This window comes from Phacochoerus africanus, chromosome 1 (genome assembly GCF_016906955.1).
Source record: "Phacochoerus africanus isolate WHEZ1 chromosome 1, ROS_Pafr_v1, whole genome shotgun sequence".
NCBI lineage: Eukaryota > Metazoa > Chordata > Mammalia > Artiodactyla > Suidae > Phacochoerus > Phacochoerus africanus.
The window spans coordinates 102,263,336-102,290,008 of NC_062544.1; the positions used below are offsets into that span (position 1 = coordinate 102,263,336).

The 26,673-nt window shown below is 42.4% G+C and overlaps 3 protein-coding genes across 5 annotated transcripts in view; 1 reads left to right on the forward strand and 2 right to left on the reverse strand.

Annotated features, from left to right (window-relative positions):
- The window catches only part of MLH1 (mutL homolog 1), an 86,200-nt gene extending 69,272 nt beyond the window's left edge, over nucleotides 1-16,928 (reverse strand). Inside the window, exons 1-3 of one of the 2 annotated variants that reach the window (XM_047770007.1) lie at nucleotides 16,797-16,928; nucleotides 14,765-14,855; nucleotides 10,164-10,262 (exon numbers count right to left, since the gene is read on the reverse strand). Coding sequence is in view for 1 of the 2 variants with exons in the window: in XM_047769997.1 (XP_047625953.1) it covers nucleotides 10,164-10,262; nucleotides 14,765-14,855; nucleotides 16,690-16,805 (306 nt within the window). In the remaining variant the exon portion in view is untranslated. Of the gene's footprint in view, nucleotides 1-10,163; nucleotides 10,263-14,764; nucleotides 14,856-16,689 lie in introns of both variants that reach the window. The other variant, XM_047769997.1, reaches the window with a different exon arrangement.
- Nucleotides 10,996-12,347, reverse strand: LOC125121671 (transgelin-2-like). Its single transcript, XM_047770155.1, has one exon. The coding sequence runs from the start codon at nucleotides 12,156-12,158 to the stop codon at nucleotides 11,601-11,603; it is 558 nt and encodes a 185-aa protein (XP_047626111.1). The 5' UTR covers nucleotides 12,159-12,347; the 3' UTR covers nucleotides 10,996-11,600.
- A 154-nt stretch (nucleotides 16,929-17,082) lies between the features above and the next one.
- EPM2AIP1 (EPM2A interacting protein 1) lies at nucleotides 17,083-25,095 on the forward strand. Of its 2 annotated transcripts, XR_007133547.1 has the most exons (2): nucleotides 17,083-19,923; nucleotides 23,273-25,095. XR_007133547.1 is itself a non-coding variant. In XM_047770154.1 (1 exon), exon 1 carries the CDS (start codon nucleotides 17,294-17,296, stop codon nucleotides 19,118-19,120), a length of 1,827 nt encoding a protein of 608 aa, XP_047626110.1. In that variant the 5' UTR covers nucleotides 17,083-17,293; the 3' UTR covers nucleotides 19,121-21,466. The 2 variants fall into 2 exon arrangements, 1 of the variants encoding a protein (XP_047626110.1); XM_047770154.1 differs by lacking the exon at nucleotides 23,273-25,095 and having other exon boundaries at nucleotides 17,083-21,466.
- Nucleotides 25,096-26,673: the final 1,578 nt, after the last annotated feature.

Here is a 26,673-nt window from a genome sequence, read left to right on the forward strand (position 1 = left end):
CACGAGGGACACCTTAGCATGTAAAAATGTAACCAAGGCATTGTAATGGGGTCGTCTCAGGAGACTGAATATATCTGTAGCAGGTTCAGTCCATTAACAAGAACCATGGGAGTTATCTTATGGCACAGTGTGTTAAGGATTCGGCATTGTCACTGTAGCAAGTTCGATCTGATCCCTGGCCCAGGAACTTCACGCCATGGGTGTGGCCAAAACAAAAAATAAACCAACAAACAAAAACAAGCACCATGGCTCAGGCTCAGACGTTACCAGGTCCTAGCTGGATTTCCCCAGTGTATGTAATTAAGCTAATTTTCACTATTAAAAATGTAAATGATTTTGAGACCTGTGGTAAGGAAAGATATTAAATATATCCAAAACTACAACACTACCTAATACTAGAAAGAGAGGGTGCCACTGGCAGATGGTCCTGCTGCTTCAGGGGCCTTTGTACCAGCACTGGAGCAAGACAACAGTAACAAAGACTCTGGAAGCAAACTGCCACTGCTCAATTCCCTACTCGGCCACTTCTTAAATCTCTGAGTGTCAGTTTCCTTGTATGTAAAACAGGGTATTAATAATAACAGAACCTACTCTACAGAGTTGTCAAGAGTGAAAGAGTTAATAAATACAAAGGGCTGAGAACTATGTATGGCCCCCAGCAATCCCTCAATAAATCTTCCCTAATTGGAACCCCAAAGATAACTTATAGCTGGGCTAAGGCTCGAGGAGGCCATGAGCTTAAGGAACTGACAGGAAGTGCAAAGCCAGAAGGAAACTGCTTTGCTAGGGTTGAGCTGAGGTTTACTTAAAGTCAGGGGGTCCTCAGGGGATACAGTCTGATGCTGCCCCTACATGGAGCAACAATGGGGCTCATTATGAGCCAGAGGGTACTTGAGACCACCTGGGTTTCATCTGAATTGCAGGACTGGGTCAGAGCTGCCTTTTAGTTTAAAAAAAAATCAAGTAGGGAGCTCCCTTGTGGCACAGAGGATTAAGGATCTGGCATTGTCACTGCAGCAGCTCAGGTCATTACTCTGGTGCAGGTTCGATCCCTGGCCCAGGAACTTCCACATGCCGTGGGTTTGGTGAAAAAAATAAATAAAATAAAAATGTTTTAATTAAAAAATCCAATTAAGATGGTGGAATAGAAGGATTGGAGCTCAACTTCTCTCCTAAAAACAACGAAATTAACAACTAAAGACTGAGCACACTTCACCCAAACGGACTGGAAACCTTAAAAAAGATACCCTACTCCAGGAGAAAAAGAGGAAGCCACATCAAGAGGTAGGAGGGGCGATTTCGTGATATAAACAACCCCATACCTCCTGGTGGGAAGCTCCACAGACTGGAAACTAACTGGTTCACAGAGACTCACCTACAGGAGTGAGAGTTCTGAGCCACATATCAAACTCTCATGTGTGGGGATCTGGCAGTGGGAGAAAGAGCCCCAGAGCGTCTGGCATTGAAGGCCAGTGGGGCTTGTGCGCAGGAGCTCCACAGGACTGGGGGAAACAGAGACCCCATTCTTAAAAGGCGCATACAGACTTTCACATGCACTGAGTCCCAAGGCAAAGCAAAGTCTCCAAGGGAATCTGGGTCAAACCTGACCGCAGTTCTTGGAGGACATCCTGGGAAAACAGGGGTGAATGTGGCTTGTTGTGAGGGAAGGACATTAAAAGCAAAGCTCTCGGGAATATTCAGCAACATGCCTGTCTCTAGAGGTGGCCATTTTGGGAAAATCTGGCCCCGCCCGTCAGCCAGCCACTGAGAAGGCCCAGGGCAAACAACAACCCAGGTGGGATCACAGCCCCACCCCTTTAGGCAAATAGGCTACCTAAAGACCCCTCATGCACACAGCTGCCTCTAATCCCATCCAGAGACTAAGCCCCACCCACAAGAGGGATTAGAATCGGCTCCTCCTACCAGGGGGGAGGCATCAGCCCCTCCCATCAGGAAGCCTACACCAAGCCCCCATACTGACTTCAGCCACAAGGGGGGCAGACACCAGAAGTAAGAGAGGCTAAAACTCTATTATCTGTAAGAAGGTCACCACACCAAAAACCTATGAAAATGAAAAGACAGAGAACTATAACTCAGATGAGGGAGAAAGAAAAAAACCCAGAAAAACAGCTAAGCCATGAGGAGATTCTCAGCCTCCAGGAAAAAGACTTTAGACTGTTGATGCTGAAGAAGATGCAAGGCATTGGAAATCAACTGGAGGCAAAGATAGATAACTTACAGGAAACACTGACCAAAGAGATACAAAATATAAAACTTAAACAAGAAGAGATGCAAAATACAATAACTGAAATAAAAAATTCACTAGAAGCAGCTAACAGCAGAATACAGGAGGCAGAAGAAGCAATAAGCAAGGTGGAGGACAGATTAGTGGAAATTATGGATGCAGAAAAGAAAAGAGAAAAAAGATTGAAAACAAATGAAGAGTCTCAGAGAACTCTGGGACAACGTGAAACGCACCAACATCCATATTATAGGGGTGCTAGAAGGAGAAGAGAGAGAGAAGGAGACAGAAACAATATTCCAAGAGATAATAGCCAAAAACTTCCCTAACATGGGGAAGGAATCACTCACTCAAATCCAGGAAGCACAACGAGTACCATACAAAATAAACTCAAGGAGGAACACCCCGAGACACATACTAATCAAACTGACCAAAATTAAAGACAAAGAGAAAATCTTGAAAGCAGCTAGGGAAAAGAAACAAATAACATACAAGGGAACCCTGATAAGGCTATCGGCAGATTTTTCAACAGAAACTCTGCAGGCCAGAAGGGACTGGCATGATATACTCAACATAATGAAAGGAAAAAAACCTCCAACCAAGATTACTTTACCCAGCAAGGCTCTCATTCAGATTTGAAGGAGAAATCAAAACCTTCACAGATAAGCAAAAGCTGAGAGAATTCAGCAACACTAAACCAGTCTTACAACAAATACTAAAGGAATTTCTATAGGCAGAAAACAACAAGAGAAGAAGGAAAGGAAAAAGAGCAGGAAAAACAAATCCAAAGTAATTAATAAAATGGCAATAAGAACATACATATCAGTAATTACCTTAAATGTGAATGGACTAAACGGCTCAAACAAAAGACATAGACTGGCTGAATGGATACAAAAACAAGACCCATATATATGCTGTCTTCAAGAGACCCATATCACTTCTAGGGACACAGAAATTGAAAGTGAGAGGATGGAAGAAAATATTTCATGCAAACAGAGATCAAAAGAAAGCTGGAGTAGCAATACTCATCTCAGACAAAATAGACTTTAAAATGAAGAATATTTTCAGGGACAAAGAAGGACATTACATAATGATCAAAGGATCAATCCAAGAAGATGTTATAACAATTTTAAATGTCTACGCTCCCAACACAGGTTCACCACAATATATAAGGCAACTGCTAACAACCTTAAAAGGACAAATCGACAATAACACAATAATAGTGGGGGACTTTAACACCCCACTTACAGTAATGGACAGATCATCCAGACAGAAAATCAACAAGGAAACACATACCCTGAATGAAGCATTAAACCAGATGGACTTAATAGATATTTATAGGACATTTCATCCAAAAGCAACAGAATACACATTCTTCTCAAGTGCGCATGGAACATTCTCTAAGATTGACCATATCCTGGGCTACAAATCCAACCTCAGTAACTTTAAGAAAATTGAATCTTATCAAGCATCTTTTCCAAAAACAATGCTATATGACTGGAATAAAAAAACTGGAAGAAAAAACTGCAAAAAAAAAAAACCACAAACATGTGGAGACTAAACAACATGCTACTAAACAACCAATGCATTACTGAAGAAATCAAAGAGGAAATTGAAAAATACCTACAAGCAAATGACAACAAACATAAGACATTCCAAAACCTATGGGATGCAGCAAAAGCCGTTCTAAGAGGGAAGTTTATAGCAATACATGCCCACCTCAGGAAACAAGAAAAAGCTCAAATAAACAAGCTAACTTGACATCTACAGCAGCTTGAGAGAGAAGAACAGACAAGACCTAAAGTTAGTAGAAGGAAAGAAATCATAAAGATCAGAGCAGAAATCAATGAAATAGAAACGAAGAAAACCATAGAAAAGATCAATGAAACAAAAAGCTGGTTCTTTAAAAAGATCAACAAAATTGATAAACCCTTAGCCAGACTTACCAAGAAAAAAAGAAAGAGGACTCAAATCAATAAAATTAGAAATGAAAAAGGAGAAGTAACAACGGACATCACAGAAATACAAAGGATCATAAGAGACTACTATATGCAACCATAGGCCAATAAAACGGAAAACCTAGAAGAAATGGACAAATTCTTAGAAAAGTACAATCTTCCAAGACTAAACCAAGAGGAAATAGAAAAGGTGAACAGACCCATCACAAGAACTGAAATTGAAACTGTGATGAAAAAACTTCCAACAAACAAAAGTCCAGGACCAGATGGCTTCACAGGCGAATTCTATCAAACATTTAGAGAAGAGCTAACACCTCTCCTTTTGAAACTATTCCAAAAAATTGCAGAGGAAGGGATATTCCCAAACTCATTCCATGAGGCCACCGTCACCCTGGTACCAAAACCAGAAAAAGATTCCACAAAAAAAGAAAACTAGAGGCCAATATCACTGATAAACATCGACGTAAGAATCCTCAACAAAATACTAGCAAACTGCAACCAACAGTACATTAAAAGGATTGTACATCATGATCAAGTGGGATTTATCCCAGGGATGCAAGGGTTCTTCATTATCCCCAAATCCATCAGTGTGATACACCACATTCACAAACTGAAGAATAAAAACTGTATGATCCTCTCAATAGACGTGGAAAAAGCCTTTGACAAAATCCAACACCCATTTCTGATAAAAACCCTTCAGAAAGTCGGCATAATGGGAACCTACCTCAACATGATAAAGGCCATATATGACAAACCCACAGTGAACATCATTCTCAATGGTGAAAAGCTCAAAGAATTCCCACTGAGATCAGGAACAAGACAAGGATGTCTGCTCTTGCCACTACTCTTCAACATAGTTCTGGAAGTCCTAGCCACAGCAATCACAGAAGTAAAAGAAATAAAAGGAATCCAAATTGGAAAGGAAGATGTAAAACTAGCACTATTTGCAGATGACATGACACTATACCTAGAGAATCCTAAAGACTCTACCAGAAAACTGTTAGAGCTCATCCACGAATTTGGCAAAGTCACAGGATACAAAATTAATACACAGAAATCGATGGCATTTCTAGACACCAACAATGAAAGAGCAGAAAGAGAAATTAGAGAAGCAATCCCATTTACCATCGCATCCAAAAGAATCAAATACCTAGGAGTAAACCTACCTAAAGAGACACAAAAAAAGACCTATACTCTGAAAACTGTAAGACACTGATGAAAGAAATCAAAGATGACACAAAGAGATGGAAAGACATACCATGCTCGTGGATTGGAAGAGTTAATATTATCAAAATGACCATACTACCCAAGGCAATCTACAGATGCAATGTAATCCCTATCAAATTACCAAGGACATTTTTCACAGAACCCAAACAAAATATTTTAAAGTTTGTTTGGAAGCACAAAAAACCTGGAATAGCCAAAGACAGACTGAAAAAGAAAAATGGAGCTGGAGGAATCAGGCTCCTGGACTTCAGACTATACCACAAAGCAACAATCATCAAAACCATATGGTACTGGCACAAAGATAGAAACATAGATCAGTGGAACAGGATAGAAAGCCCAGAATTAAACCCACACACCTACAGCCAACTCATCTATGACAAAGGAGGCAAGGATATACAATGGAGAAAGGACAGCTTGTTCAATAAGTGATGCCGGGAAAACTGGACAGCCACATGGAAAAGAATGAAATTAGAACACTCCCTAACACCACACACAAAAAGAAACTCCAAATGGATTAAAGACCTAGATATAAGACCAGACGCTATCAAACTCTTAGAGGAAAACATAGGCCTAACACTCTCTGACATAAACGACAGCAACATCTTCTAAGATCCACCTCTTAGAGTATTGACAACAAAAACAAAAATAAACAAATGGGACCTAATCAAACTTCAAAGTTTCTGCACAGCAAAGCAAACCCTAAACAACACAAGAAGACAACCCACGGAATGGGAGAAAATCTTTGCAAGTGAATCAACTGACAAGGAACTAATCTCCAAAATTTATAAACACCTTCTGCAGCTCCATACCAAAAAAAAAAACAAACAGCCCCATCCAAAAAGGGGCAGAAGATCTAAACAGACAGTTCTCCAAAGAAGACATACAGATGGCCAAGAAACACATGAAAAGATGTTCAACATCACTCATTATTAGAGAAATGCAAATCAAAACCACTCTGAGGTACCACCTTACACCAGCAGAATGGCCATCATCAAAAAGTCTACAAACAATAAGTGCTGGAGAGGGTGTGGAGAAAAGGAACCCCTAGTACACCATTGGTGGAATTGTAAATTGGTGCAACCACTGTGGAAAGCAGTATGGAGATTCCTCAGAAAACTAAACATAGAACTACCATTTGATCCAGCAATCCCACTCCTGGGCATCTATCCAGAGAAAATCATGATTCGAAGAGAGACATGTACTCCAATGTTCATTGTAGCACTCTTTTCAATAGCCAAGACATGGAAACAACCTAAATGTCCATCGACAGAGGAGTGGATCAAGAAGAGGTGGTACATATACACAATGGAATATTACTCTGCCATTAAAAAGAATGAAATACCAGCATTTTTAGCAACATGGATGGACCTAGAAACTATCATGGTAAGTGAAGTAAGCCATACAATGAGACACCAACATCAAATGCTTTCACAGACACATGGAATCTGAAAAAAGGACACAATGAACTTCTTTGCAGAACAGATGCTGACTCACAGACATTGAAAAACTTATGGTCTCCGGAGGAGACAGTTTGGGGGTGGGGGGATGTGCTTGGGCTGTGGGATGGAAATCCTGTGAAATCAGATTGTTATGATCATTATACAACTACAGATGTCATAAATTCATTTGAGTAATAAAAAAAAATGAAAAAAAAGAAAAAATCCAGTAAAAGTAAAATATATTCACATGATAAAAAATTCAAACACTACAGAAAGGCCTAAAATGAAAAGTAACTGGATCCATTCACCTCTCCCACTTTCACTCTCATTACCCCCAAATGACTACTCCCAGAGCCTCCAGAAAGGAATACAGTCCTGCCAACACATGGATTTTAGCAGTGAGACCCAGGGACATTCATGTCCCCTGACCTCCAGAACTATAACAAATTTGTAGAGTTTAAACCACTAAGGTTGTGGTCATTTGGGGTGAGGGGGCAGCAATAGGAAACTAATACAAACTACTTAAAAGTATGCATATTGGGGTTCCAGTTATGATGTAACAGTATTGGCAACATCTTGGGAGTGCTAGAGCATGGGTTGGATCCTCAGCCTGGCACAGTGGGTTGAGGGTCCAGTTTTGCCACAAGCTGTGGATTGAGTCGCAACTGCTGCTCAGATTTGGTCCCTGGCCAGGGAACTCCATATGCCACAGGGTGGTCAAAAAAGAAAAAAAAAAAAAGTACGCATATTTTTGACTTACATATGTTATTTCTATGAATTTATCCTAAGGAAACTGGTGAAAATGCACTGTATGGGAAATTCCCTTGTGGTGAAGCAGATTAAGGATTTGGTGTTGCTGTAGCTGTGGTGCAGGTCACAGCTTCGGAATGAGTTTGATGCCTGGCTGGGAACCTGCACATGCCAAGGGTGTGGCAAAAAAATAAAATTTAAAAAAAGGGGGAGAGTTCCCATTATGGCTCAGTGGGTTAAGAACCTGACCGGCATCTATGAGGATGCAAGTTCAATCCCTGGCCTCACTCAGTGGGTTTAAAGGATCTGGCACTGATGCAAGCTGCAGCATAGGTTGCAGATGCAGCTCAATCCAGCATTGCTGTGGCTGCAGCGAAGGCCAGCAGTTGGAGCTACAATTCAACCCCTAGCTTGGGAACTTTCATATGTGGCAGGTGAGGCCCTAAAAAAAAAAAAATTGGAGTTCAGGGTGGTGCAGTGGGTTAATGATCTGGCTTGTCTCTGTGGAGGTACCAGTTTGATCCCTGGCCCATCACAATGGGTTAATGATCCCACGTTGCTGCAGCTATGATGTAGGTTGCAGCTACAGCTCAGATTTAATCCCTGGCCAGGGAATTTCCATATGCCATGGGTGCAGCTGAAAAATAAAAAAATAAATAAATTTTTAAAAAATAACCCCCAAACACACTGTATGTACATAAATATTCACCAAAGCATTAAACACAAAAAAAGAGCAAAGAGCATAAACGTCCAACAGGAAACCATTTAAATAGACTACAGTACATACAAGTAACAGAATATGTAGCCATCACAATTTATGAAGGTCTATATATACTATCTTTTTTTTTTTTTTTTGGTCTTTTTGCCATTTCTAAGCTGCTCCCACGGCATACGGAGGTTCCCAGGCTAGGGGTCCAATCGGAGCTGTAGCCACCGGCCCACGCCAGTGCCACAGCAATGCAGGATCCGAGCCGCATCTCCAAGCTACACCACAGGTCATGGCAACGCCGGATCCTTAACCCACTGAGCAAGGCCAGGGATCAAACCCACAGCCTCATGGTTCCTAGTCAGATTCATTAACCACTGAGCCATGACGGGAACTCCTGAATGATATCTTTATATCCACAGAATATTATCATAAAAATAAGATCCTATCTTAGTCTTAAAACTGTTTTTAATCCATTTTCTATATCATATATCCCTATGATACATAAAATTTCATTCACGGATATTTCAGAATATAACTTCAAAGGACTCAAAAAAAACCCATAGAACTATTTTTTTTTAATGACCACATCTATAGCATATTAAAGTTCCCAGGACAGGGGAGTTCCCATCGTGGCGCAGTGGTTAACGAATCCAACTAGGAACCATGAGGTTTCAGGTTCGGTCCCTGACCTCGCTCAGTGGGTTAAGGATCCGGCGTTGCCGTGAGCTGTGGTGTAGGTTGCAGACGCGGCTCGGATCCCGCGTTGCTGTGGCTCTGGCGTAGGCTGGTGGCTACAGCTCCAATTCGACCCCTAGCCTGGGAACCTCCATATGCCGCGGGAGCGGCCCCCAAGAAATAGCAACAACAACAACAAAAGACAAGTGCCGCAGGAGCAGCCCAAGAAATAGCTAAAAAAAAAATTTTTTTTTAAATAAAATAAAAAATAAAGTTCCCAGGACAGGGACTGTATCCAAGCTGAAGCTGCAGCTGGATCCTTTAATCCACTATCCCAGGCCAAGGATAGAATCTGTGCCTCTACAAAAACCCCAGCCACTGCAGCTGGATTCTTAACCCACTGTTCACAGGAACTTCCTGTGAAACTACTTTTACACCAAGAAAATTAACCAGTCTGTTCAAATATCTTACTCAAAAAATATTTAGTTTGCACAAATCAGGATCCAAATAAGATCCATACATTGGAGCTAGTTCATATGCCTTTTTTTCTTTTTTCTTTGTCTTTTCTAGGGCCACATCTGCTACCTACACCACAGCTTACGGCAACACCAGATCCTTAACCTACTGAGCAAGGCCAGGGATTGAACCCTAAACCTCATGGTTCCTACTTGGATTTGTTAACAACTGAGCCACAACAGGAACTTCCATATGCCTTTTAATTTCTTTTAATCTACGGCTTTTGCTCCTTTCTTTACCTTTTTGCCCCCATACAATTTACTTTACAGGAAACAAGTCTTTTATCATGATTCCCCAGTCTCAGTACCATTTCCCACAATACCTTGCTCCCTGTATTTTCTGCATATTGGTACTTAGATCTAGGTATTGATAAGATTCACTTTTGATTTTTGGACAAGAAAACTTGTAAGCAGTACTGTCTTCTTCCATCAGGAAACTCAGGAGTCTCTGCAGATACAATTTATGGTGTATTAAGTATTTATGAACAACTCTCACTTTTGGAAAATAGAATTTAAGTCTGTTTAGATTTGCATGTACTTAAGTAAAAAGTAGCATGTTTTATGACCTGTTGAGAAACATATGCTGATATACAGCAGAAATGTCACGACAGGAGAATGTTTTTCTTATGGCTTCTATCCTCAGCTTACCTCTCCCCGAAAGCCATAGGTAGAAATATGAGCTAAATCCTCAAAGGACTGCAGTTTACTTGTGGTGAACCTCTCACACACAATATCCAGATCTTCTTTCTAGAAAGTGCAAAAAAATAAATAAATAATTATGTTACTCATTTCTCCAAATGTTTCTGAATTTCCCTTTTCTTGACTGAATCCAGGAAGAAATTTCTCTTAAGAGAAGAGTTCTAAATCAGGAGCAGCTTCCTCTCTGTTCATCCATAATCCCACAAGGCCCTGGTGCCCTTCCCCCTCTCTCACATAGTTCCTCAGCCTCACTTGCTGCTTATGTCTCATCTCTCCTACCAGGGGATAATCCACGATTCCATCCCTGAACCTCTGCTCTATCTACACTCACTCTTTTTTATTTATTTATTTTTTATTTTTTTATTTTTTTTGCTTTTAAGGGCTGCACATGCGGCATATGGAAGCTCCCAGGCTAGAAGTCAAATTGGAGCTGTAGCTGCTGGCCTACACCACAGCCACAGCAATGCCAGAACCGAGCCACGCTGGATCCTTAAGCCACTGAGCAAGGCCAGGGATTGAATCCGCAACCTTGTGGATACTAGTAGGGTTCATTACCGCTGAGTCACAACGGGAGCTCCTCCCTGAGATTTTTAACCTAGTTACTTAATTACCTCCGAGCCGACAGGAACTCCTACACTCACTCTCTCTCTCTTTTTTTTTTTTTTTCCAAAAAAGACAATAGATTCTTTATTTAAATCAGCAAACTCAGATTCTTCAAGCCCCAGCCCGAAGTGGGCATCCCTCCCTCCCCAGCCCCCTCACCCCTACCCCTTAGCCGAGCGAGAGGAATGGAAAATGAGAAGCCAGAGGGCCTCTGTCGGGGCAGGCTGCCCCAGAACTGTAGTGAGTGCAGTCCAGCTGGGCTGGGGTGGCAGCTGCCACAGCCCCTCCCTAGAGACTAAGTCCCTGCAGCCATGGCTGCGGGTGAGGCATACTTGCAGGGAGAGGGCCATTAGGCAGCATCCTTGACCCCTAGCCAAGGAACAGACTAAGGCGTAGAGCCCGGGTTGTTGGGGCTGGGGCTATGGTGGGGAGGCCTGAGAAAAAGAGAAGAGGCTTGGTGGGGAGAGGGGCATTGGGGGGCAGCCCCCCAACCCCCACCCCTCAGTTTTGGTCCCAGGGAAAAAGGTCAGTTGGTCCAGTTCTGGTGGGTCTGGAGAAAGGAATGTATTAGTAAAGCACAGGGAAGAGGCCACTGCTGGGCACCCCAAGAGGAGACAGGGCAGGCCCCCACCCTGGCAGGCGGGAGTATGAGAGCTCCTAGGGCTCTTGGGGAATGTCATTGCTAAAATATATATACATATCAACCATTCACGGCAAGCAGGGGCAGGGCTGCGGGCAGGATCAGAGGATCTGGCGTGACATCCCATAGCTGGTCATGCCTGCCTAGGATGCCCCACGGTTGGTCCCAATCTGTAACCCGATCACATTCTTGCCCTCCTGCAGCTGGTTATCAGAGAAGTTCCGGGGGTTTTCCTTACATTTCCTGGGAAACCCATTGGGATCCCGGGAGAAGAGCCCATAATCCCGGGCTACCGCCAGCCCACCCAGGTTCATCAGCATCTGCTGCACACAGGCCATGTTCTTTCCTTCCCAGAGGTCCACAGTCTGGAAGATGTCAGTAGTGTTGATGCCGTAGCACTCAGCTGCTTGCAGGAACTGGGAGATCTGCTCCATCTGCTTGAAGGCCATGATGGAGGCCTGGATCTTCTTCACTGGGGCCTGCCCTTTGGGGTACAGTCCATTAATAAGCTCACACAGCACCGTGCCATCTTTGAGCCAGTTCTGAAAGTTCTCGTGCCCAGGCTGAAGCCAGCCCACATCCTTGCAGCACTGGGAAGTGATCCACTGGATCAGAATCTGCTCCAGATCTGCATCGTATTGTTTCTCAATCTTCTGCTGCACCTCCGGGCCCAGACGGTAGGCAGGTCCCCTGTTGGCCATTCCAAAGGGTGGTGGTGGCTGTGGAGAGCTTTCACTCAGGCAGGAGAGCTCGCACTTAAGACTGGGGCTGTGGCACGAATGGAGCGCCTCCTACACTCACTCTCTTGATGACTATGACTTATGACTATGTTATGACTGTGTTAGAAAACTTCTTTATTAAAGATCTACCAATACATTTGGAGTTTCTGCTGTGGCACACTGGGTTAAGAATCCAACTGCAGTAACTAGTGTCTCTGTGGAGGCATGGATTCAATCCCTGGTCCAGTGCAGTAGGTTAAAAGATCCAGGGCTGCCACAGCTGCAGTGTAGGTTACAGCTACTGCTCGGATTCAATCCCTAGCCCAGGAACTGCCATACGCTGCTGGTGCAGCCATTAAAATATATGCATCTCTACAGATTACATTTAATTGTAATATTATATACATACCAAAATTTACCATTTTAACCCTCTTTAAGCGTACAGTTCTATGGCATGAAGTACATTCACACTGTTGTGTAACCGTCACCAACATCCACGTCCAGAACTTTTTCATCTAACTGAAACTGTACCCATCAAACAAAAGCTCTCCATTTCCCCCTCCTCCAAGTCCCTGGGAACTACCATTCTACTTTCTGATTCTATGCATTTAACTACACTAGGTACTTCATGTAAGTGGAATCATATATTATTTGTCCTTTTTTGACTGGCAATTTCCTTTTATTTTTAAAAAAATTTTTATTATACTTGATTTACAATGTTACATCAATTTCTACTATACAGCAAAGTGACCCAATCATACATATACATACATTCCCTTTCTTACATTATCTCCCACCATGTTCTATCCCAAGAGATTGGATATAGTTCCCTGTGCTGTATAGTAGGACCTCACTGCTTATCCATTCTAAATGAAATAGTTTACATCTACTAACCCCAAACCCCCAGTGTGACCGGCTAATTTCACTTAACATACTGTCTTCAAGGTTCATTCAGGTTGTAGCCATTGTCAACACCTCACTCCTTTGTAAGGCTGAATAACATTCCATTGTATGTATCTACGACATTTTGTTTACCTATTCATCTGTTGATACTCAGGTTGCCCCCTACCTTGTGGTTATCATGGATATGTTGCCATGCACCTGAGTGTACAATCTCTTCAAGACCCTGCTTTCAAAACTCTTTCAGGTATAAACCCAGAAGTGGAACTGCTGGATTATATGGCAATTGTTTAATTTTCTGAGGAATCACCATAATCTTTTCCGTAGTGGCCGCACTATTTCATATTCCCACTAACAATGCATAAAAATTCCGATTTCTTGGAGTTCCCTTTGTGGCTCAATGGGTTAATGAATCCAACTAGGAACCATGAGGTTGTGGGTTCGATCCCTGGCCTTGCTCATTGGGTTAAGGATCCGGCGTTGCCGTGAGGTGTGGTGTAGGTTTCAGACGCGGCTCTGATCCTGCATTGCTGTGATTGTGGTGTAGGCCAGCAGCTGGAGCTCCAATCGGACCCCTAGCCTGTGACCTCCATATGCCACAGCCCTAAAAAGACCAAAAAAAAAAAAAAAGAATTCTAATTTCTCAACATCCTTGGCAATATTTGTTTTTAGTTAATTATAAGAGCCATCCTAATGGATGTCAAGTGGTATCTTACTGCAGTTTTTATTTGTATTTCCTTAATGACTAATCAGGTTGAGTGTCTCATGGCTTTTAACATCATCACAACACAAAACACAATTTTTATCTCTAGATGAAACCTCTACCCTGCACTCCAGACTCAGACATGTATCCAACTAACATGCATTTTAAGTTTAACATAACCTGAAATGAAATCCTGATCTTCCCTCAACCCACTTGTTCCATAGCCTTCCTATCAGTAAATGGCAACTCTTTCTTCAGGCCAGAAACCTTGACATCATTCTTGGCTCCCCTCTTCTTAATCCTTACACCAGCAAACTGTGAGAGCTTTGCTCTTCATCATCAACCCAGAAGGTCACTGCTTCTTACATTTCTGTTGCAACCAAACTGGTCCAAAGCACCATTACCTCTTTCCTGGATTGCTTCATGATCCTCCTCACTGCTTCTGTCCTGTTCTGCTAAAGTCTGTTTTCACCAAGGCAGACAAAAGAGTTCTTATAAAACCTGCCAAACCATGTTACCTCTTTGCTCAAAACCCTCTAACAGTATCCCACCTCATCCAGAGTAAAAGCTAAAGATTTTACAACATCCCACAAGGTCCTACATGCTCAGCCTGCTTATCCTTCAAACCTAATCTTATGTTTTCACTCCCCACCCAACTCCGCTGTTCAAGACGTATTGACCTCCTTGCTGATCCTTAAACATGTCAGGCAAGCGTCCATGTTGAGGTTTTTGTGTATACTGTTCTCTCCGTCTGGAACACTGATCCTTTGAACAGCCTCATGACTTGCTCTTCGACCTCCTTATTTCCCTGAACAGTGCCCAGCATGGAATAGGTAATCAATAAATATTTATAGTTAGTGTTGAATTTTTCAAACAATCTCATCCATAAAAACCTAGTTTCCAGAACAGAGAAAAGTTATGTCACTTCCTGCAGATACAGCACATGAAGCACACAAACATCCTGCTGCTCTGAGGTTTTACTTACCCTGATCCCAGTGCCATTGTCTTGGATCTGAATCAGCTTCAGGCCTCCCTCTTTAACCACCACTTGAATACTTGTGGATTTTGCATCTAAACTGACAAATCAAACAAAAAATAATAATTTGCAACCACTCTAATGCACAAAACTTTTTTTTTTTTTGGTCTTTTTGCGTTTTCTAGGGCTGCTCCCACAGCATATGGAGGTTCCCAGGCTAGGGGTCTAATCGGAGCTGTAGCTGCCAGCCTACACCACAACCACAGCAATGCAGGATCCAAGACACATCTGTGACCTAAACCACAGCTCACCGTAACACCGGATCCCTAATCTACCTAGCAAGGCCAAGGATTGAACCCACAACCTCATGGTTCCTAGTCGGATTCGTTAACTACTGAGTCACAACAGGAACTCCTAATGCACAAATCTTAATATGAGTCCAGGGATAAGAACAAATTCCAGACAACTATAAGACCAATTACTGTGTTTTTCCTTTGCCTACAGGCTCTGTGACTACACTGCTATCAGTTTACATATTGTATGAGAGAGAGGGAAGAAAGGGGCAGAGGGAAAAACATCATTTCCAATATGACATTCAGCAACATTTCTGTTCCTCTAGGAAAAAAAGAAAGGGAAGTTAGAAGTGGGACTACTGGAGTTCCCGTTGTGGTGCAGCGTAAACGAATCCAACTAGGAACCATGAGGTTTCGGGTTCGATCCCTGGCCTCGCTCAGTGGGTTAAGGATCCAGCATTGCTGTGAGCTGTGGTGTAGGTCACAGATGCGGCTCAGATCTGGCATGGCTGTGGCTGTGGTGTAGGTTGGCAGCTACAGCTCAGATTAGACCCCTAGCCTGGGACCCTCCATATGCTGCAGGGGCGGCCCTAAAAAGAAGAAAGACAAAAAAAAAAAGTGGGACTACTTAACATATGCCTCTTTCTTACCTAATTCTCAACTAATTCTACTACCTGTTTCACAAACTTTACTCAGCCTCAGGTTCTTAAAAGACCCTCATAAAATGTCCCATTGTGGCGCAGTGGAAATGAATCCAACTAGGAACCATGAGGTTGCAGGTTCGATCCCTGCCCTTGCTCAGTGGGTTAACGATCCCGGTGTTGCCCTGAGCTAAGGTGTAGGTCGAAGATGCCCCTCGGATCCTGCGTTGCTGTGGCTCTGGCGTAGGCCGGTGGCTACAGCTCCGATTAGACCCCTAGCCTGGGAATCTCCATATGCCCTGGGAGCGGCCCAAGAAATGGCAAAGATAAAATAAAATAAAATTAAATTAAATTAAATTCAGGCGTTCCCATCGTGGCTCAGGGGTTGACGAAGCCGACTAGGAGCCATGAGGTTGCGGGTTCCATCCCTGGCCTTGCTCAGTGGGTTAAGGATCTGATGCTGCTGTGAGCTGTGGTGTAGGTAGCAGACGCGGCTCAGATCCCGCGTTGCTGTGGCTCTGGCGTAGGCCGGCAGCTACAGCTCCGATTGGACCCCAAGCCTGGGAACCTCCATATGCCGCGGGAGCGGCCCGAGAAGAAAAAAAAATTAAAAATGAATTGTACTTCTGAATGTATACAGAATAAGCAAGAAACTGACGCTCTCTGAAGGATGAAGAGAGGGGTGTTTTTTTCTTTTTAAATGTAAAAAGCTTTTAAACGTTTAAAAAGTTGCATCTTCTGCACATATAATTTTAGAATTTCTCTTAGTTGATGGCACCATTAAAACAATACTGTATCGCCCTCTCTTTGTGCCCCCATCAACCCTAAAGTCTCGAAGGGACGCTCGAGGACCCGGGAGAGAGGAAGACAGGACCCCGGCCTCCCAGCGGCGGCGGCGGCGCGCGGCACACCCCTCCACTCAGGGCAGAGAGGCGTGTCCGCGCCATCCTGAGCAGTGGCCCGTTAGGTTCTAAGGAAGCCTGGACTCCTCCCTTCGTACCAGTTCTCAATCATCTCCTTAATGGCATTAGCCGGCCGCTGGATAACCTCCCCTGCCGCGATGCGGTTCACCACTGTCTCGTCCAACCGCCGGATAACTCCCGGTACCTGCGACATTTTGGCGCCAGAGCAGGCAGTGTCACGGTGAGACGCTCACTGGAAGGGCTTTCAGCCAATCTCCTTAGAGCTTCGCACCCACATCCTTCCAGCAACACTGCCGACGCCGTCCCGTCCCGCCCTCTAGCGGCAACACCACTTCCGGGACAGAGAGGTACTGATTGGGCATCTTGAATGCCAGTCAAGTTCTTAGCTCCATGATTCCTGTTCTCTTAGCCCTCCTTAAGGCGGCTTTACTGCACTTTGCAGCTAGAAGGATATGCGCCTGCGCGCTAAAAATCAGTGTCCGCTCTTCCTATTGGCTCATGCTTGCGGCAGGGGAATACGAAATCTCCAGCCAATAGGAATCAAGGTGCCGGAACCCCAGTGGTTTCCCCAGCTGGGGTGATCTGGCGCAGAGCGGAGTTGGCGCTTGGGGATCGCTCCTGCTCCTCCCCTCTCCTTGCGGCCTCCGGGAGGTCGGCCCAGATCCAGTGGTCTCCCGTGAGATGTGGATGACGCCCAAGAGGAGCAAAATGGAAATCGAGGAGCCTCGGGGGTTCCAGGCCGAGTGGACTCAGCGTTACCTGGTTGTGGAGCCTCCGGAAGGCGAAGGCGCCCTCTGCCTGGTCTGTCGCCGCCTGGTCGTAGCCAATGGCGAACCCGATGTCAGGCACCACTACGAGGCGGAGCACGACTACTACGAGCGGTATGTGGCGGAGGGCGAGCGCGCGGCCCTGGTGGAGCGTCTGCGTCAGGGAGACTTGCCCGATGCCGCCCCGCTCACCCCGGAGGAGAGAGCTGCTCGTGCAGGCCTCGGGCTCACCCGCCTCTTGGCCTTGAAGGGTCGCGGCTGGGGTGAGGGGGACTTCGTGTACCGGTGCATGGAGGTGATGCTCAGAGATGTGCTGCCTGATCACGTAGGCGTTATGGATGGCATTGATTTATCTCCGGAGATCACGCAGCAGAGGGTCCTAGACATTAACCAGAATCTACGCAGTCAGCTTTTTAACCGAGCCAAGGACTTTAAGGCCTATTCCCTTGCTTTGGACGACCAGGCTTTTGTGGCCTATGAGAACTACCTCCTCGTCTTTGTCCGCGGCGTGGGCCACGATTTAGAGGTGCAGGAAGAGCTTCTGACCATCATCAACCTGACTCAGCACTTCAGTGTTGGTGCCCTCATGGCGGCAATCCTTGAGGCCCTGCAAACTGCAGGGCTTAGCCTGCAGCGGATGGTTGGACTGACCACGACCCACACTCTGAGGATGATTGGTGAGAACTCAGGTCTGGTGTCATACATGAGAGAAAAGGCTGTAAGCCCCAACTGTTGGAATGTTATCCATTATTCGGGATTTCTTCACTTGGAACTGTTGAGCTCCTACGATGTGGATGTTAATCAGATCATAAATGCCATATCTGAATGGATAGTTTTGATTAAGACCAGAGGCGTTAGGCGGCCAGAATTTCAGGCTTTACTAACTGAATCGGAATCAGAGCATGGTGAAAGGGTTAATGGACGCTGTCTGAACAATTGGCTTAGAAGAGGGAAGACCTTAAAACTAATATTTTCTTTAAGAAAAGAGATAAAAACATTCTTGGTTTCAATAGGGGCAACAACGGTCCATTTCACAGACAAGCAGTGGCTTTGTGACTTTGGCTTTTTGGTGGATATTATGGACCACCTTCGAGAACTCAGCGAACTATTGAGAGTAAGTAAAGTCTTTGCTGCTGCTGCCTTTGACCATATTTGTACCTTTGAAGTTAAGCTGAATTTACTTCAGAGACATATCGAGGAAAACAATCTAACACACTTTGCCGCCTTGAGAGAAGTTGTTGATGAGCTTAAAGAGCATCTTCAAGAAGATGAAAAAATACTTGATCCTGAAAGGTATCAAGTAGTGATCTGTCGCCTACAAAAAGAATTTGAGAGACATTTCAAGGACCTCAAGTTCATTAAAAAGGACTTAGAGCTTTTTGCAAATCCATTTAGCTTTAAAGCTGAATATGCACCTATTTCAGTAAGGGTGGAGCTAACAAAACTTCAGGCAAATACTAATCTTTGGAACGAATACAGAACCAAAGACTTGGGGCAATTCTATGCCGGACTGTCTGCTGAATCTTACCCAATTATCAAAGGGGTTGCCTGTAAGGTAGCATCCTTGTTTGATAGTAGCAAGATTTGTGAAAAGGCTTTTTCATATTTGACTCGAAACCAGCACACCTTGAGCCACCCATTGACAGATGAACACCTCCACGCCCTGTTTAGGATTGCCACCACTGAAATAGAGCCTCAATGGGATGATCTTGTGAGAGGAAGAAATGAATCGAATCCATAAGCTTTTGTGGTACAACACCGAAACACTCAACAAGAATCCAACTCTAAAAGCAAAAATATGTTTGATTTTCAAGTTTACTAATTTGGATTGTGGGAGAGTACCATGTTTTTTCACCCAAAGTGAAAAAACTTTCATCGCAAACATTTTTCACAATTCAAATGCTTCAGACAATTTTTTTTTCCTCTTTTCAAGAGGCAGCATGAGACTGAAACATGCAGATACCTTTTTTCAAAACTTGGTGGCAGATACCTTTTTTCATTATCTTTTGCTTTTATGATATAATTGTTTTTAAAGAAGTTCAGTATTAATCATGTGAGTTGAATTAGGAGTCTGTTTTTAAGACGTTTCAAAGAAACTTTAGCTCTTATTTTAACAAAGCGTTGAGATTCTGATGCGTATAGTCTGAAATTATCAACTCCTTAAATGTATGTTTGAGCCAGTTTGCAGAAACTCACATTAACAAGTGCAGAAGTTTCTGAAAAGGAAGAACGTACATACAGAGGAGGTATTTTGTCTAACTATCAAAATGTCTGAGACTATTTTTTTAGACACATTTCTGAGGCTGAAGTAAATACAGACATATTTTCTCCCTCTCACCTCCCCACCTGCCCTAGCGATAATGATATTACTCATAGAGGAAATAATCAATTAAAATTTTAGTCAGAGGAGCAAGAATTATTTTTAAATTGTTGGTTCAGGAAACTTCCTGAAGTTTGGAGATCAGACTAACCAATTATTGGAGGTTTTCCCTGATTTTTCACAATTGGGTGCTGTTTTATGAGCTTGCCTACTAAAGGACTACGGTAAGTATAAACTTAGGGGTTGCCCATTAGTAATTCTTTTTTCTACTCTAGACAGACTTTTGCCCCATCAGAAAGGATGAGGAAAAAAAGATGTTTGCATTCCAGTATCAGGAGGTGTGAGATATTTTAGCTTATTTGGCCTATCTACATTGGTGTTTCAGCTTTATAAGGAAATGAGAAATCTTGCTTAAAGGAAACCCTTTATTTTAAAGTTATAGAATATCAAATTTTATTTGCTGCTAGAAGTGGATTTATTATAGAATGTGACACAGTCCCACACATTGTGTATCTAAGACAGTGCACAAGTGGAAATATTTAACTCTCAAGAAGCAGGTTTATTCACAGATTGTAGCACTCCCATATTTCTAGTGAGAAATCTGCTTTGTTCTAAAATAGTAATTTTCAAATATATGTTAACCATGAAAAGGAAATCTTAGAGTAAAGCCAAATTTGTGAAATGATTTAAAAACAGGACCCAACTTACAGATCTCTCAAGTACAATTTTAAAACTTGTGCTCAAGTCCTGTCTTAACTATTGTAATGCATTTCTCTATGGTCACTAATTTAACAAATTCAAGGAACCCAGGATACAACCAAGAATTTAGAAGGAAATGAAGCCTGCACAATCAAAACAGATGCCATAAGAGCCCAAGATCCAAAATTGTGCCAGTGGCTCCCAGCTAGAGACAGTTTCCCCTCTTTCCAGAAGATGCTGGGAAACTAAAGGGGGCTTTTTCGGCTGTCACATTTATTGGCGGGGGGTTCCCGTTGGCATGTAATCATGAGGGACACCACCCCCACCCCACCCCTGCCCAAGCACACCACAGGGCATAGGACAGCCTGGCACAGTAAAAAATTATGCCCCCCAAAGTGCCAGTAAACCGCCAGTGTAAATGATCTTATTTCAAGAGACAGGGCAAATTACCGGTAGAAGCAAAATTAGAAGGGCAAATTGGGCAAACTGATAATATTTGATAGTGGAGACAAATTCCAACATTCCAGGTTTGCCTGGTAAGATGGTTTTGATAGATTCTGGTAGCTCACAACATTTATAAATCAGTAGTTGGCATTGAACTAGATTAAAAACTCTGTTCTGTTATATATAATTAGTTTAGGGCAGAAAAAATGTTATATTATTAAGATACTTAGCAAGAATGGTCAAGTTAAGATTTGAGTTAATAGGGAGTAAGTTTAAATATCTGGCAAAACAACACAGTGAAAAAAACAACAAAAAAATCTACCGGTAATTTCCTGATAGTTTGGAGTATTCTCTTCTGTGGCAAGTGCTTTATTGAAAGGGTAATTGGAAGATCTCAAAACTGCTTCTGCTTTCTAACCCCAGTTGCTCAGATATTGAAGTCTTGTGCAGTGTGTGAAGTTCCACTATATATTTTGCTTAAGGTAGTAATAAAATTAGTTATATAGATAGCGAATGTCGGGGAGATATAAGCCAAGGGTTTTAAATTGACCCTGAACAATAGAGAATTTGCTATAAACTAGTCTTGTTTGTAAAAAAGAAAAAATAAATATGTATTTTACTGTTTTCTGTACTAAGTAATTCTATAACTGCATGGCAGTCTTAAAATTTTTCTTTTTGTAAAATAGCTGTTATTGGTCCTGTTGTATGAGTGAATATAGTTAAAATAAGTACTATTGTCAAAAAACTCTTACTAGAGTTCCCTGGTGGCCTAGCAGGTTAAGGATCTGGCATCACTGCTATGGCTCGGGTTTGATTCCTGGCCCTGGAACTTCCGCAGGCCTCAGGCATGGCCAAAATTCACACACAAAAAAACCCTCTTATGTCCCTGAATCTCCCATTCCTCCTAGTTTTCTTAGATTTGTCTGTATTCCCAGTCTCCCGTATTGCCACTCAGGCTGCTCTACCAAGCTTACTAAGTCCTTGTCAATATTCCTATCTTACCCCTATATCACTGGCCACCCTCCTTGAAATACTTGTTTAATTTGGCATCAGGCAGACACCATCTCCAAGTGTGCTTTCTGCTTTGCAGGCACCTCTTTTCCTTATCTGTGTCCTTGGGATTTTTAAATTTTATTTTAAGCTGTCTTACTCTACATCACCTCTTTAGCCAATCTCTTTTCCTTTCCTGGCTTCATTTAACAACTGTATACAAATGACTCCTAAACTCATATTTCCTTTCTAGACCTTTCCTAATTCATATTTCTACCTGCTAATTTAAGTCTACTTTGCTGTCACATAGGCACCACACAGGTCATTGACTTTGCCCCTAAAACCTTGCTCCTCCTCTCATGGTCCCTCTTTCAGTCAGTGGCACCACCACTGCTAGCCATTCACTTGCCCTGGCCCAAGCCCAAAAGCCCAGTTAGCCATGACTTTTCCTTCTTCATCCATCACATCCATTCACAAAAACTTTTCCGTTAAGTCTGTTACACCTAAATTTTTGTCACTTCTCCAGTGCTGGCTATCCTATTTACAGCGCTGGCCTCATTAATCCCTTTCTCTGGTTGTGATCCCTTTCCACACTGCAGCTAGATTGTTCCAAAAGATGTATCTGGTCATATCACTCCCTTGCTTTTACCACTGCTCTTAGGATAAGGTACAATTTCTACTCATCTCTCAGGTTTCACTATAGATGCCACTTCCTCTAGGAAGCCTTCATTGGTATCCTCTAGACCACTCCCTAAATATAGTGTTTTTCCCCAGCCATATACTTAGCATACTTTATTGTTCATTCTTACTGATCACTGCTAGCTAGACTGTAAGCTTTATAAGGGCAGGGACCATAGGCCTTGCTCACTGCTATGTCTAGTGCTTAGCCAATTCCTGGCATTTCAATAAATGTTTGGATGGATAAATATTTGTGTAGTGTTTTCCTAGTCACCTTTGACCTCCACAGTAGTCCTGCCTAAACTGCTTGCTGGGTAGTTATTCACATATTACAAATTAAGAAATGAAACTAAGTTCTTTGTGACTATGAGATTCTTAGAATTTAGTTTAGTGCTTGGCATGTGGCTCAAAAATTAGGTGAATGTTTGTGGAAACAAACTTAGATTGCAGTTTTCCCTTGTAAACATAAGTAATAAAGCTGGGTATATTCACATAACCCACAATGAAATATTGTCCCTATCTCTTTGATATAGAAGTCTTAATTTTTTTTTTTAACTTATAAAGGCAGACTTGCAAAGGAAACGTGGATGAGAAAGATTGGACAGCTATTTAGTGGACTAAAATAACACTTCGGTAATGAAAAAGTTGCTTTTAGTTTGGGGATAAAATAATGCTGCTTAAAAGTTAATACCCATTTTCCCTTTGTGAGCATCAACCCTAAGAGAAAATGGCATCCTATTTACTTGCTATTTTCCTTTACAGATGATTCTGGCTCTTCTGGGATTTAAAGTAAGTAAACTTAACAAAATATTAGAAGAATGACTCAGCCCTTCCCGTCACTAGACACTCAGTTCACTTGCTTTCCTACCTGCAGGATGTTCTTATCTTCTCCCCAAGGAAGGTAACCTAGAAGTGACATCTAGTCAATGTATGCTTCTTAGATTTACTATATTTCTTTGCTTTCTTGTTCACATGCCTCTCTGAACTTGGATTTCTGAGTAACTTGGGCTTTCAGGCTTTGTGGGAGACCCATACCTTAGTCTCTTTTTCCTTGAGCCATTTTTTCCAATTTAAGGGATTAACCAGTGTTAACACTTTTAGTTGAACTTTTAGTTTGAGGCCCATTAAACTGGTCTAAAGGTTTTAATAGTAGGTGCGATGGTCATCCAGTGATTTGATCCTTGCTGCAAAAGTAGGTTTTAATCAACCTTTGGAGTAAAGGATTTCTCTTTTTCTCTCTGAAATAGCCTCTTCCTACCTAAGCATTTGAGTTTGTGAACTCTCTTTATTCTCTTGCATTTCTGCTTGCAAACTGATGAGTTCTTTTCTGAGTTCATCTCTTTCCTGTGTATCTTGTCAAATGCAACCATAAATATTTTGTTTTCTTGTCTTTTTTTTCCTTAGTAAAGGATAGATTCTTTGCCCTCCAGATGCTCTCAAAGGACAGTTTCACCACTCCATAATACGCATTCCCCCAGCATAAGTTATCTCTTTCATCCACCAATATCAATTTTCTGAAGGCCTGCCAACTAAGCCAATGTTCAATATGCTAGGTTTTTTTGAAAACAGCCAATTCTTGTATCAGAATGGGCTAGGTTGCCATGCGGTAACACCACAAAATCTCAGTATTTCACGCAGCTTTTCTCTCATAGCTTGGCTAGGGGCTTTGTTCTAAGTCAGGTTGATGAACTATGGCCTGTGGGCAAAAATCTGTCCTGCTACCTGTTTCTGTAAATAAAGTTTTAGTGGAAGACAGCCTTGCCCATTTGTTTATGTATTGTCTATGGCTGCTTTTGCTCTACAGTGGCAGCTGAGTACAAAAGTGTGTGGCCCACAATTTCTAAAATATTTACCATGTGACCCTTTACAGAAAATATTCATTGATCCCGCTCTAAGTGGTCCTCATTCTGGGACTCAGGCTGACCAAGCAGATATCTAGGGTGTAGTTGCTCATTTTGGGAAATGAAAAAAGTATGACACATCATTTACAGGCCCTTAAGGCACTCTCATTGACCAAAGCAAATCCCACAGCCACAGCAAAGTTCGAGGAAGAGTGTATTCCTTCCTCAAGCCTTGGAAGAGAACCAGAATTATTTGGAAGACAATACTACCAATTAACACAGTTATATCTTCCTACTTAGAAAATTTCTTTTATAGCTATTTTAAAATATATTTCCTTTTTAATTGAGGTGAAATTTACAGTCAGTAAAATGCAAGTATTTAGTGTACACCTCAGTAGACTTTTATATACACCCATGAACCCACTACCCAGATCAAGATACTGGACATTACTAGTACCCCTGTCAGTGCCCTATGGCCCCCCCGACACACACACACAGAGATAACTGCTATTCTGACCCTTATCACCATGGGTTATTTTTGTCCGTTTTAAAGCTTCATGTAAATGTATAATTACATGTACTCTTAGTATTGTGTCTGTGAGTTATCCATGTTATTGTGTGTAGCAGTGGTTTGTTTTTTATGTATGACTTTACCACAATATATGAATCCATTCTACTGTTGATGGAAATTTTGGTTGTTTCTAGTTTGTGGTTATTATGAATAAATAAAGTTGCTATGAACATTTTTGTATCTATCTTTCTTTGAACCTGTGCACCCATTACTCTTGGTATTCCCTTTGGTATATACCATGCTTCCATACTTCCCTGATGCTTATTCACACAGCAACTAGACTGATCCTTATTTTAAAATATAAATCAGACCATGCCAGTTCTCTGGTCAGAATCCTCCACTGGCTTGGTATCACAATTAGAATAAGAACCAAGGTGTTACCTTGGTCTACAAGGCCCTGCAAGATCTGTACCCACACATGCCCATTTTCTTCCTACCCCATCTTACATCATATCCTTTATCCTTTCTCCCCTTATTCACTCTGCTCTGTACTAGACACTGGTAGTAAATTGAGAATTCAAGATAAATGATTTGACCCTGTCTTTAAAGCAGTTGTAATCTACGTAGATACTTTTAACAAGCCACAACCCTGGTTTATGTTAAGTCAATTACTAGTTATGTGGAGTAAGAGTCATATGTACCCTATGATTAAAATAATTAGAATAACATAATTTACAATAATGCTTAACTCCTGGAAGGGATTTAGAGGGTAAGATTAAAATGTAAAACCTCTTTGGAGTTCCCGTCGTGGCTCAGTGGTTAACGAATATGACTAGGAACCATGAGGTTGTGGGTTCAATCCCTGCCTTGCTCAGTGGGTTAAGGATCCAGCGTTGCCGTGAGCTGTGGTGAAGGTTGCATATGTGTCTCGGATCCCGCGTTGCTGTGGCTCTGGTGTAGGTCGGCGGCTACAGCTCCAATTGTACCCCTAGCCTGGGAACTTCCATATGCCACGGGAGTGGCCCTAGAAAAGGCAAAAAGACAAAAAAAAAAAAGTAAAACCTCTTTGATAAATTCAAGAAATGTGTAAGGGCTCACATTTTAGTTCCTCTGATGAGTTCATAATGCTTGGAGTTCACCAACTTGATTACATTATCATAATTACTATTACATATTCACTTTCATGAGGGATAGATGGAAGCTGAAAAGGGTGAACAAGACTGAGAAGGCACTGGAATAAATAAGCGCTGATATTAAGCACAGTCCAAAGTAGCAATCATAACAAAGGGCTCCTTAAATGTACCATTATTGGTTATTGTATGCGACAATCAGAACTTGGGCTATGCCTAGAGATCAGCTTGAAGAAGACACATAGCTAATGCTATAGCAAGCAAGTGCTCTAGACATACTCAGGATTTGCCTTTTATTGAGAGATATATGAGGGATACGTGCAGAAGCATGGGGAGCAAAATTCTTCAAGAGGGTAATTATACAGCTTGCAAGCCTAGAGGAAACAATGAATCAAACCCCTTATCCAGGCAAGGTCTGTTCTTTTCTAACAGGAGTCAGATCTTAGCTCAGGAAGGCATACATTAACCTTTACAGCAGGCCTGTTTGTTCCCTTTACAGGGCTCATAAACCTTAACTATATAAAGTCCTTCCCTAGCATAACCTTCTTGGTCTTCCAAGAAGAGGTCATAGTTTTTCCATGACCTCTACATTCTATTCTCTTTCCTTATTCTAGCTACGGGCTTTCAAGCTTGAGGCTTATGGCCCTGTTTTCTTCCACCCACAGGTTATTATAAAATAAC